The sequence below is a fragment of the Oryza sativa genome, chromosome 2, assembly GCF_034140825.1.
Source record: "Oryza sativa Japonica Group chromosome 2, ASM3414082v1".
NCBI classification, from domain to species: Eukaryota; Viridiplantae; Streptophyta; class Magnoliopsida; order Poales; family Poaceae; genus Oryza; species Oryza sativa.
The window spans coordinates 23,204,163-23,218,112 of record NC_089036.1 but is presented as its reverse complement, the minus strand read 5'-3'; the positions used below and the strand labels follow the sequence as shown (position 1 = coordinate 23,218,112).

The following is a 13,950-nucleotide window of genomic DNA, read 5'->3' as shown; positions in this document are numbered from 1 at the left end:
CAATGTTTATGTAAATTTATATCGTAGAAAATTTACTATGTGCATGTCGTCCTATCAAATTTACCATGTACATGTTGTCATTTTTAATTTGACCATGCTTATGTTGTATTAAATTCAAATTTACTATAAATACAGATCATAAATTTTGTATATTAAATGTGAGCAGATAAGCAAAGAATTATTTTTTTATTTCAAAATTCCTAATGGATACAATTGTAAACATGAGTAATATCGTATACCACTAAATGGATGTTTTCTACTTTTGTGTAAAATATTGTGCCTTCGTGTTACCTTGATCTTCATTTACCGAATACATTTAGCGTCAAATAAAGCTATGAATTTAAATGAGAACTTTGATTCCAATTATTCCGCACGCACGAGTATAACCTCTTCTCTATTGGATGTGATTTTCTTAAATTTGGAAAATAATTAAATCTTCTTGTTTGTAATGAAGAATATTTTAATCGAAACATTTAATTCAACATGATTACGGTAGATTTGTAGATGTTTTCGTAAACTTTATTTTCACATTATAAACTAAATATGCATATATTATATATGCATGGGGTATTATATGATAATACGTGAAATTAACATAACTCTATGTTGTTTTTGAAAATTATTTTAATATCTCTAGCTTAAAAGGTAAGGTAGATAATAATTTGATTAGCTGCTGCCATTAAGCCGGTGCCTAGGTGGGACAAATTCATTGTGCTATAAGGGCATTAGCAAAACACATCCCAGATGCCTCGTCCGTTCCCCTCGTGTTTGTCCAGGTTTAGGACGCTTTGTTTTTTATTTTCGAGGGATCAGGATGCTTTGTTTAAGCCAGGCCACGTTCAGAACTTCGTTTCCCTCGTGTTTGTTCAGGTTGATTTGTTTAGAAGCCAGGCCACGTTCAGAACTTTTTTACTTCTGTGACCAGGACTGATTCTATATCCAACAGTTGGTTTTTTGTTACCGTTGCTCTATCTGACTGCTATTATTTACTCATAAGGGCACCCACAATGGTTATCTATAGGCTCTCTATAAGATATCCATGTCAGCATATTTTCCTACTTGAAAGAGATTAAATGAAGAGAGAGAGCAAAGCTATCTACTAACCTGGAGATAGTTTATAGAGAAAAACGAGACAATGTATTAGAGAGCTATAGATACCCATGTAGACATACTATTGAGATGGTTTACTATTAATCTAGTCTATTGCTGAGATGTACATGTTTTATAGATAGCACCTTACTTTACCATTGCGGGTGCTCTAAGTCTCACTGACGTGATTCATCCCAGGATCACCTCATGATTATCTTTTCACTTGTAGAGATACAGGAGAACTCCCTCCGTCCAATAAAAACCAACTAGTATTAAATGTGATACATCATACTACTACGAATTTAGATATACATCTGTTCATATTCGTTATACTACAATGTGTCACATCCAGTACTAGATTTGTTTTTTTTCAAGACGAGGGAGTAACTTTAAGTCCTTTAAAGTAAATATAGTGTCTTTCTCGAGCTATCCTTATAAATAATAAATAGAATAGCACATGCTTCGTGACATCTAGCCAGTGGTCCTGCGACGTGCATGGCCAAAGCTGCTAGGTGGTGTAATACACGTTACACGAAATTTACAGCCTTACAGGCAAGTTTAATTCTTAGTATAAAAAACTATTAGATGTAAAATTCAACACATCATGTGTAGCTAATTTAATACTACCTCCATTTTTTAATAGATGACGCCGTTGACTTTTTCTTATATGTTTGATCATTCGTCTTATTCAAAAATTTTATGCAAATGTATAAGATATAAATCACACTTAAAGTACTATGAGTGATAAAACAACTCATAACAAAATAAATTATAATTACGTAAACTTTTTGAATAAGACGAATGGTCGAACATGTGAGAAAAAGTCAACGGCATCATCTATAAGCCAACTTATAAGTTGAAAAGTCTAAACCTAAACAAACAAGCAGCTTTTCCATTTGGCTTTTTTGAAGCCATAAGCCACTCTAACACTATTAAGCCAAAAGCTAGGTTGGAGAAGCTTTTTTGGCTTATATGAGGTAGATGCATGACTCAACCACTAAACTTAGGACATTAAATCTACCGGCTTATAAATCATATAAGCCAATAAGCTGACTTAAAAGTCTAGACCAATAAACCTAAGCCTAAACAAAGAGGGCCAAAGAATGGAGGGAGTAGTCTATTTATATAACAAATATATCATCAATTAATATTTGGCACACCTCTCTAACACCTACTCTTCCAGCTTTTAAAATATGGTGTCGTTCACTTTTTTTACGTATATTTCATCATTTGTCTTATTCAAAAATTTTATGTAAATATATGAAAATTTAAGTCATGTTTAAAATGTCTTAGTTGATAAACCAACTCCCAACAAAACTAAATAGATAATAATATTTTTTTAATAAGACGAATGATTAAATGTGTGTTAAAAAATCAACAATATCGTGTATTAAAAACTTGTTCAAACCCGTGCAGCTATTCTACAACGTACAAACTATAAATTTGTAATCTTTTTTCTCTTTTTCTTATTATTTAAGCATAAATTTGATAGGGACAACTATGAATTTGATAGGGACCCCTTTGGCTATTCACCCTTTTTTCTTAGTCCAAGTTTATAAAAAAAATATACTAATATTTAAACACAAAATAAACGTATCATCAGAATATATTCAACGTTACATCCAATGAAACTAATTTAATATTATAAATATTACTTTTTTTTATAAATTTAATCAAATCTAAATAACTTTCACTAAGAAAGGGAGTAGGCATGTAGCCCGACTCTGCGGCACGCAGCATTATATCAAGGAACCAGAGATCCACAGAGACGTTCAGGCATCAGACCTGCAGAGGCAATAATCCATCCATGGCAACTATCATTCCAGTACTCCTGCGGCTGCTGCTCCTGCTGCTCCCGCTTCCCCTGATCCGAGACCACCTCTGGGCGCCGAGCCACCTCCGGCCAACGCCGCAGGACGATGCGGGTGAGCTCCACCCGATCTTCCTGGTGCCCGGGGCGACCTGCAGCAACGTGGAGGCGCGGCTCACCGAGGCGTACCGGCCGTCGGCGGCGCACTGCGGCGCGATGAAGGGGAAGGGATGGTTCGGGCTGTGGGAGAACAACACGGAGCTGCAGGCCCACGACTACGCGGAGTGCTTCCAGGAGCAGATGGCCCTGGTCTACGACCCCGCCGCCAACGAGTACCGGAACCTGCCCGGCGTCGACACCCGGGTGCCCAACTTCGGCTCCGTACGGTCGTTTGGCAGCAAGGACGTTTTTAACCCGTAAGTTTCGCTCCTACCAGCCACGAATCACCTGATTAAAATGGCATATATTATACTCCCCGTTGACTTTTTCTCATATCTTTGACCATTTGTCTTATTCAAAAACATTACGTAATTATAATTTATTTTGTTATGAGTTGTTTTATCACTTATAGTACTTTAAGTGTGATTTATATCTTATACATTTGCATAAAATTTTTGAATAAGACGAATGGTCAAACATATGAGAAAAAGTCAATGGCGTCATCTATTAAAAAACGGAGGTAGTATATGGAGAACGGATTTTAAGCTGTCTACTCTTTATTTTCATGTCACTTAAATAAGTATAAAAAAATTGAAAAAAAATATGAGAAGATGTATTAATATATGATATATTTCTGGGTTTTTTTTTTCATCCGCTAATCTGGGCCGAACCCCAATTACCTCTTTTTCTCTCGTTAAGTCAAACCACCTCAATTGTTTTTATCCCTTGGATGGTTGATCTAGGGTCTAAAATCTCTCTCTCCCCCCCCCCCCCCCATTTCTTCTATTATAAAATCATATCACCTTAGTTTTGTTTTTGATGATTAGTTTGTACTTCCTCCATTTCATATTATAAGACTTTCTAGCATTGCTCACATTCATATAAATGTTAATGAATCTAAACATATATATATATATATATATATATATATATATATGTCTATATATGTCTAGATTCATTAACATCTATTCATATATGAAACGGAGGGAGTATTACCTTGTGTCTTTTGTTTTTAAATGATCAATTCATATATGATTTAAATTGTTATAAAACACATCATCAAATGGTTTATATATTTTTTTTATCAATAGTCGATCAGAGATAAAAATTATACAAAGCGTAGATACAGATAGATAGATAGATATGTGTGTGTCTATATATATATATATATATATATATATATATATATATATATATATATATATATATATATATATATATATATATATATATATATATACACACACACACACACACACACACATATGTCCCATTAATTGCCATGTCGGAAATATTCATATCGCGAAAATTGATCTTAATTTGCCTCTCATTAAGCCAACCTAAAACTGAGATGTGCCTAGTAATGAGACATTGAAGTGAGGTTTACGATATAGTACATATGTACACTTCTCTCAATTAAGGAGGGTAGTGACCAGTGCTATCATTATCAACTTGACGAGGATAACAGATAACAAGCAGATCCATGGTCAGCCACAAATCCTACCAACCGCAATTAGTTGCCAAGTTATATGGAAACCAAGATTGGACAAGCATATGCTTGTTAGTATAGTTGGCAAAAAGCTCAGGACCCGATGGCCGACCCAAGCACGGCACGGTTTGACTGGTGTTGGGCCTGTGTTGGCCCGGCCCGACCTTTGGACCATGCCTAGGCATCAGCCTCGGCATGATGGGTCGGCCCTGCACCAAGCAAAATAGACGAGGGAGCAATAATAGACTTATTCAAGCCATATAAAGCAAAATAGACTTATTCCCTAACCATATAAGAGATGCCCACAGAGACGAGAAATGCAAAATAGACTTGATCCAGCATATAAGACACGGCCAAAAGAAATGAGGGAGGTAAAATAAAGACTTTTTTCAAGAAGAGCACGATGGGTTTTCGTGCCTTTGGGTCAATCCGGTACGGCATGAGTCTTATTGTGCCGTGCCTGCGCCGTTGGTGCAGCAAATGGGTGAACTCGGTCCGACCCGGCGTGTAGGTCGTCCCGTGTCGTCCCAACTAATATCGGACCTGAGCCCGGTTGTGCTCGAGCCGAACAGCTCATTTGGAAATCTATACTTGTTAGTCCCAATAACAAATTCCCTACAATCACAAATATTAGACGTATACAAGGTTAAACTTTTAAAATATTGATCATCATTTTCTATGTGAATATCACTGGTGGAGAAAGGGTTTTTAACCCCGGTTTGTAACTGTCACGTCTAGAAATTTAGCCCAAATTTCCAGACTATTTTGCGTATTAAATCCCTGTCTAGAACCAGCCAGGGTACACAAAACGACAAGTAATATATAGTTCTAAACGTAAATACAGCGTAAAATACTTACAGGAGAGGCACTTAGTCCTCACACCGAAACAGAACGACAGCAGCGGAAAAAGGCGATCCTAGCGGGGCTTCAGCTCCACTCCACAGGCAAAACTCAACTGGGGTCTGAGCCTTGGTCTTCTAACTTCGTCTTCAGCTCAGAAGCACTACACTTCTGAAAAGGGGAAATAATTGCAAGGCTGAGTACAACCACCGTACTCAGCAAGCCACACCAACGATGCAGACGTGCAAGGGGATACAGAAAGGGGTTTGTGGCTATTTGCATAAAGGCGGTTGTAAAACATTTTATTGAGAAAACAGTAAAACTGTTGAGTAATTAAAGTAACATTAAATCTCCACTGATCAACGCTACACCACGTTGAATAGGCCCAACCAACCCACCTGAACTACAGTGCATTGGGTCGATATATTAAGTGTGAGACTAATCACGGTGAATCTGGTCGACCGCCCATAACCGCAGGCACGGCTATTCGAATAGTTTTACTCTGATCAGAGGTGTACAACTGTACCCACAAGACACAGCCCCACGACACGTTTCCGTGCGCCGGCATGCCACCACGACATACCGGAAAGAGGCTGTGACAGGACCCTTCGCATAACCCCCTCCAACCAAGCACACCACACCTCAGGTTTCACCCCCACTCCTCGTAAGGCAGCGGGCAGTCCCCTCTCGTGCCTAGGTGAATCCGAAAGCCGCATAGGCCGTCGAGGGCCCATCCAAACTCCATCACGCCCACCCTTGCCTGGATGCGTCAGCTAGAGGAAAGCTACACTACAAGCCCAGCCGTTGCCCACGCTGGCTTGTGGTAAGCACGATAAATTCTTCCAAGGTTTCCCACGAACCGGTCCTTAATTGCCATGGGTGCGACTAGCAAAACCATGCACCCACAGCCCACCATTCAGTCGCATTTTAGTTGGATAATTACGACCATGAAGCATGGCCAGATGTGTCGAGCACGCAGCTCATTCTGATACTAAAAAGGTCTAATACTGTAATTATCCCTTCAACTGAGCTAGTGGTAATTAAGCATGGCTAAGCATATAGTTCTAGCTAGGTCACATAAGTAACATGAGCTAGTCGATTCATTACCCAAGGTTAACAAAGAACAGATATCAAGTAAACATGGCACAAGCAAGCAGATAGGTAATACCCGGATCCAATGTAATTAGCAAAACATGCATATTTATTTGTAAACGGTAAAACATTAGTAAATTGGGATCAACATGCTCAAGGGAAATGTGTGACTTGCCTTGCTTCTTCAAACAATCTTCCGAACTCTTTTCCTAGCGACCGCGGACTTCCGAAACGACGAAACTACACGTTGGCACGCAAAACGAGGAAAAACTCTAATAAAAACCAAGGAAACAGTACATAAAAAGTAAACAAACATGTAGAGCTCAATTTTAGATGAATTTTGCAAGTTGAACGGCTCAATTCGGAGTTCGAATGAATTAGGTATGAATTCTAGAAGTTTTGAGCCATTTAAATGAATTTCTAGACGAGGGACGGCTGACGTCATCAAGGGGAAGGGGCGCGCCGACAGGTGGGCCCCGCACGTCAATGGCACAAGGGGAGGGCGCACGGTGGACTCGGTCCACCGCGGCCTGGGCGGCACCGTGGACCCGGACCACGGGAGTGGTCCACGGGCGGCCAAAGCACGGGCGTGACGAGGAGCCGGCTCGGCCGAGCCTGGGAGCGACGGCGCGCGCGGCCACCAGCGACGGCGACCGGCGGGCGGCGCGGGGAGCGGGCGAAGGAGGGCGAGAAGGAGGGAGGAGGGTGCTCACCGAGTTGGCGCCGACGAGGGGTGGCCACCATGGGGCATGGCGACGGCCGACGGCCGTCGGCGGCGGGCTCCCCGAGATGGAGGCGAGACGGCGCTCCGGCGACGGGAAGTGGTGGCCGAGGCGGCGAGTAGAGGTGGTGGCTCGGGTTGGCGGTGGAATGGGAATTTCGGTGGCGGTTTGGGGAGGAAAAGTGGATGCCGGGGTACAGCATGGCGTGGTGAAACTAGTGGCGGCAGCGGCGTCTCGCGGCAGTGGCTAGGAAGGCGGTGGTGAGCTGCTGGAGGCGACGGCGGCGGAGGAGAGAGGTGGTGCGCGAGGCGGCGATGTTCCGGAGGCAGAGAGGGGAAATGGAGTAGGGGCCGTGCTGCAGCACGGCGCCGCGAAGCCAACGGTGGTGGCGGATTGGTGCGGCAGTGGGTGGAGCAGCGGGAAAAGGCGGCCGGTGAACTCCGGCGAGCGGCGGCGGCTCGGCTTGGCGAGGGGAGAGCGGGCAAGGACGCGGCGAGCTCGGGAAATTTGGGGAAATGGGAGAGGAGAGCACGGGGATCGTTTTTATAGCCTCGAGAGTCGACGGGGAGGCCGGTTGGCGGCGGATTTGAAGGGGGAAAGGGGCGCCGGCGACGTGGGTGAGTGGGCTCGGGGTGGCGGCGGTTTTCACAGGGAGTGGGGGAAGAATGGCGCGGACGTGGGCGGAGACCGCGCCCACGCACGCGCGGGAAAAGGGGCCGCGCGGGAGAGGCGGCGACGTGGGCGGCGCGGGCGGCAATGGCGGTTGCCGGCGGAGTGGCTGGAGGAAGGAGATGACAGGTGGGGCCGCGGGTCCCACCTGTCAGCCAGAGGAAGAGAGGAGACCGGTTGGGGGGGGGAAGCAGACTTTGAGAGAGAGGGCCGACCGGGCCGAGGAGGAAAAGGAGGCCGACCTGGCCGGATGGGGGGGATGGAGGAAGGGGACGGGCCGCGGGGAGAGAAGGAAAACTTTGGGCCGAAACGGCCCAAAGGGAGAAGAGGGAATTTTATTTGTTTTTCTTTTTAATTAATTGATTAATTGATCTTTGTGCTATTCAAATTATTTCTCGAGCTCCAAAAATTCGCGGGAAATTCCGGAGAGTATTTTAGAGCACAAAGAATATTACAAAATATTCTCGGCCAATGATTTTTAAAGGAAATTTTTAATTCCCTCAATAATTCACTTGATTAAATTGCTTTAAATTTTATTTAATTTCTAGAAAATGCATTATTTAATGATTTTTAATCCCGAACGAAAATCGGGGCGTTACAGTAACCCCCTTAGGCTGCGTTCTTTTCAGGCTAGTAGGATTAGATTCTCCTCGTTTTCCGTTAGCACGCTTTTCAAACTACTAAACGGTGCATTTTTCTGCAAAAAGTTTCTATACGAAAGTTGCTTAAAAAATCATATTAGTCCATTTTTGAAAAAAAAATTAGCAGATACTTAATTAATTATGTGCTAATGGATCGCTCCGTTTTCCGTGAACACTGTTGAGGGTGGGGAGAATCTGAAAAGAACGCAGCCTTAGTCCCAGTTATGCAGCCGGGACTAAGGATCCAGGACTAAAGCTACTTTTAGTCCCGGTTGAAATAACCGGGATTAAAAATCCAATTTTAGTCCCGATTGATGTTATCAACCGGGCCTAAAGATAGAGTGGAGCCAGGGCAGGTTTGTTTTTTTTTTTTCACAGCATCCCCAAATCTATCATCACAAAACAAAATTGGATCATCTCCAAATCCCCAAATCCATCATCTCTAAATACATCACAAATTCTAAAAAAAAAACATCACAAATACATCACATATTCACATCACACACACATAGTGAATACATCAAAAATTCTCAGAAACAAACTCATCACAAATCCTTGAAAAAAAAGTTCACATATATTCCAGTCTGGCCGCCGTCGCTCCACCGCCGCCGCCTCCCCAGCCCAGCCACCGCAGACCCCGCATCACCCGTCGCCAATGATGATGGAATTAAAAGATATTGATCTAATTTTATTTTAAACATCAAATAATTTTCATAAGAGGGATTAATGACTGTATATGTCGTGCCACGTTATATTTTGCTAAACTCCCTCTATAAGCACTGCATTAATTCAAGCCATCAAACCTAGAGAGACACTCTCCACCCACACCCCCATGGCATCCATTCCACTCCTGCGGCTGCTGCTCCCTCTCCCCCTTCGAGAGCACTTCTGGCCAAGCCACCACCGGCCAAACGATGTCGGCGTCGGCGAGCTCCACCCGATTTTCGTTGTGCCTGGGGCTAGCTGCAGCAACCTGGGGGCGTGGCTCACCGACGCATATATACCGGCCGTCGGTGGCGAGGTGCGGCGCGGCGCGTTGAAGGGGAAGGGTTGGTTCGGGCTGTGGGAGAACAGCTCGGACCTCTCGACGCACCACTACAGCGAGTGCTTCGAGGAGCAGATGAGCCTCGTCTAGGACCCACGTGGCCAACTTCGGCATTGCGAGAGGGTTCCGCTCGAAGAACCCTACACACCCGTAATATATACATGTTTTGTGATAATTTTATTACTAAGTTTATAGTTCTTTGATAAATATGATTCTAAATATGTAGTTTTATATATAATATAGTTCTGTCAAAGTATACTAGTTTTATGGCAGTTTTGTGATACGCCATGTTTGACGAAATTATCACAGGACAAAATATTTACGATCAAACTTATCAAAGGATTACAAATTTAAGACATGGAATGGAAGACCACCAAACTACAGATGATGTACTATTTGTCTACAGAAATCTATTATCTATCTATCCATCTTCTATTATTATATACTAAAAGTCCATTAAACTTCCTATAAATACTCTCAAGCTGCCACATGGCACTCTAATAAATTAGAGAAAATCCTATAAATTCTAAAAAAAAGCAAAACATCTACCCTTGATTTTTACTTAAATTGGTGGGTCCAATATTATACACCGTTAAATGAAATTGATCTAAAAACAAACTAAATACGATGAATCCCACCTAGGTCACATATGTACATGGGTATGTAGTACGTACGATTCCCTCCAATTTTTTTTTACTTTTTTTCTTCCTTTTTCCATTTATACAATTGATATATATTTTCTAAATAAACATAATTTTACAAACAAAGAATATACCATCATATAATTCTTTATAAACACAGGTAACTAAATTAGCTCTACAATCTTTGAAAATAAAATTTACACCATTATATGTTTACCCATTAAATCAATATATTTTCCACTTAAACCGGTGTACTCGTTACTTTGTACTATTATTTTCAAATAATACACTATTTTAAAATAAATTTTACACAATTATATTGTGTACATATCAAATAAACAATTTAAGATCTATATTAACTAATTTATACGTGTACTTAAACAAATGGACCCATTATTTAAATCATCGGATATATTTTTTATTACTTTGGACTATTATTCTCAAATAATGCATTGTTTTAAAATAAAATCTACACCATCATATCGTGTACCCATTAAATTAACAATTTAAATATATATATATATATATAACTAATTTATATTTACACTACAACTGGTGGACCCATTATTTAAATCAACAGATCTATTGTTAATAACTAAAGTGTCCAAAGTTCTCTTTTTGGTCCGCTACACAAACACATCTGCACCTTTGCCTTTCGCACGTGCGACAAAGCATCGTGTCTGAGGCATCTTAGGTGATCACGACCGCTGCAACGCTACCGCTTTTGTCAATAACATGAAAATAAAATTAAAGGTGCGTTGCAGCGAGAGAAGAATTAAGCACTATAGGAACACTTAGCTCTGTTTAAGCTGAAATCGAGAGATGATTACATAATAATTATAATGTATTGTGTTATGTTGTATTTGGATATTGTATTATTTGTTCGTACAGTTGAAAGAAATCATTATGATATAAATTTGAGTACAATATTAACGCATATTAATAGAATTCCTAATAGGACAAGAGTGTTATAAGGGAGTTTAAGGCTCTATTCTTTTGGATTTTCGTTTGCACGCTCCACGCTTTCCAAGTTCCTAAATGGTGATTTTCTTAAACAACCTTTTAACTTTTTAGAAGTTAATTTATTCGTTTATAATCTCAAATAGCTATCACATAAATCAGATAACTCATCAATTTCAGTTGTCCTAAACCCTAAGTACTACATATATTTTTCATGCGAGTCATGGTGATCAGTAAATTGGTGATCAACGCATAATCAAAGTCGTAACATGAATCTGTAAGAGCTGCTATGAATAATTGTAAATAGGTGTCAAAATTAATTTCTATTAATTATACATCTAATGGCTTGCTAGCAATATATTTAATTTCTCTCTACATGTATATAAATATGGACAAAGCTAGAATGAATATTAACATATATCACATACATATATATTACACGGTTCATATTCTAATTAGTTAAGTCCATTAAAATTTCTTAAAATACCCTCAAGCTATCACGTGGTGCTCTAATAAATTAGAGAAAATATTATAAATTCTAAGAAAAAAAAAAGCAAAGTATCTATTACTTGATTTTCACTTAAATCGGTGAGTCCAATATTATAAACCATTAGATTAAATTGATCTTAGAAGAAACTAGATACTACGAGGTCCCACCTCTCCACCTTACACACCTACGTACGTGGGTACCTATGCTTCCCCTCCCTTTTTTTTTCATTTTTTCCTTTCTTCTTTTTCTCCATGTATACGCTTCCCTCCCTTTCTTACAATATCATGCACCTAAATGAGACGATTTAATCACAAGAATTTTGATTATCTTGCTCTTACATTTTTCATTTGTAGCCATACTTCAAGCAATAGTTTATTATTTACTCGAGAAAAAAACATAATTCAAATGTCGTAAGTATTTAATCCATCTCCTACTCAAAAGTTTGTGAATGGATTTTTAAGATACCTTAAGAAAAATAGAACTCTTAAATTATTACAAAATAACAGTATCCGAACTTTAGTTTGCCATTAATATATGAGACAAAATTTTTAAACAAATAATAAAAATCTTGCATTTCAATAACATAAGTGCCCGCGCATGCGCGCGGGTCACCTTCCAGTTATTAAAAACAATCCTGCCTACGTACGCTAATGCTGTTCTCACTATATTAATTAATTCTCTGATCTGCGTGCAGAGAATGGTGCCTTGCGAGTCTTATAGGGGCGCTGGAGGAGATGGGATACCGTGACGGAGACAACATGTACGGAGTTCCTTACGATATCCGTTACGCTCCTCCAATCCCTGGCCAGGCGTCCCAAGTCTACTCGCGCCACTTCAGGGAGTTCATGGAGCTCGTGGAGACAGCAAGCGAGAAGCAGCATCACAACAAGAAGGCCATCATCCTCGGGCATAGCCTCGGTGGAATGGTGGCGCTAGAGTTCGTCAGGAACACACCGTCGGCGTGGCGAGACAAGTACATTGAGCATCTCTTCCTCGTCGCACCTACGCTCTCCACGGGGTTCGTGCCCACCGTGAGGAACCTCGTCTCCGGGCCGAAAGATCTCCTCCACGTCGCGAACACGACGGCCTTGTCTCTGAGGCCAATGTGGAGGAGCTTCGAGACGAGCATTGTCAATGTTCCATCTCCCGGGGTGTTTGGGCACGAGCCGATCGTGGTCACTAAGCGGAGGAACTACTCCGCGTACGATCTGGAAGATCTCCTCGCCGCCATTGGTTTCAGCGATGGCATCGAGCCTTTCAGGAGACGGACGATCGCACGGATGAACTACATCGAGGCGCCCATGGTGCCGCTGACGTGCATCAATGCAGTGGGGAAGAGGACACCACGGCAATTCGTATACTGGGATGGTAACTTCGACGATGAACCGACAGAAATAGTGTATGGTGACGGAGATGATTCCATCAACCTGGTTAGCATGTTGGCGTTCGACGAGGAAATGCGTCGGCAGCCCGGACAGAAGGGGCGATTCAAGTCGATCAAGCTCAATAATGCTTCTCATGGTTCAATTCTTACGGATGAATGGGCACTAAGGAGGGTCATGCAAGAGATCTTCTTGAAGTGAATTGGAATTCTTCGTAGGCTCTTGTGGCTATAAACTTCTGTTCGAAGTCATTTAATTACAAGCATATATACGGTGGTTCTCGGATGTGTTATAGGATTGTACACGAAGAATAAAACCTATCGAAGGGGGTAAATGGTACATAACATCAACGAAAGTCAAATTATCAAACTTTAAAAGATCAAATCATACCTCAACCTCAAAAACCAATTGAACACACATCTGACAGTCTATCAGACCTACTAGGGTCGGTCTGACCGAGGCCCGGCCGGTCCGACCATAGGTTACTCAACTCTGACCAGCCTACCTAAAAAACAATCTGACAAAGCTATGGTAAAAACACGTTGTCTCCAAAACCAACCGGTGGATTGAGCAAAATAAACTAGATAGACCTAGGAGGCTAGGAACAACTCCAAAGAACGGATTTGCAAACTAATCAATGGTTCAAGAGAAAACACCCTCGAAAGTCAGTTGTGTTAGAAATATCAGTAAATCTGAACAAACCTAAAACTTAAGCAGACTTGAATGTAACAATAACCAATATCTCTACCCCTATGGACACCTTCGAAAACTGGACCGATATAATTTCAGATTCACAAAATTACTGTAGGAGTCTCGTTGTCGATGAATATATCGTCCACCACTAAAAAATAAATAGCCATAAATGTAAGCACCGGCCAATTTAATTAGTACCAACAATTTAGCAACCGACTGACTAATTCA

At 41.2% G+C, this 13,950-nt stretch overlaps 1 protein-coding gene across 1 annotated transcript; it reads left to right on the top strand.

Annotated features, from left to right (window-relative positions):
• Positions 1-2,647: 2,647 nt before the first annotated feature.
• On the top strand, positions 2,648-13,398 carry LOC4329820 (lecithin-cholesterol acyltransferase-like 1). Its single transcript, XM_015767896.3, has 2 exons — positions 2,648-3,315; positions 12,342-13,398. Exons 1-2 carry the CDS (start codon positions 2,897-2,899, stop codon positions 13,228-13,230), a joined length of 1,308 nt encoding a protein of 435 aa, XP_015623382.1. The 5' UTR covers positions 2,648-2,896; the 3' UTR covers positions 13,231-13,398.
• The last annotated feature ends 552 nt before the right edge of the window (positions 13,399-13,950 follow it).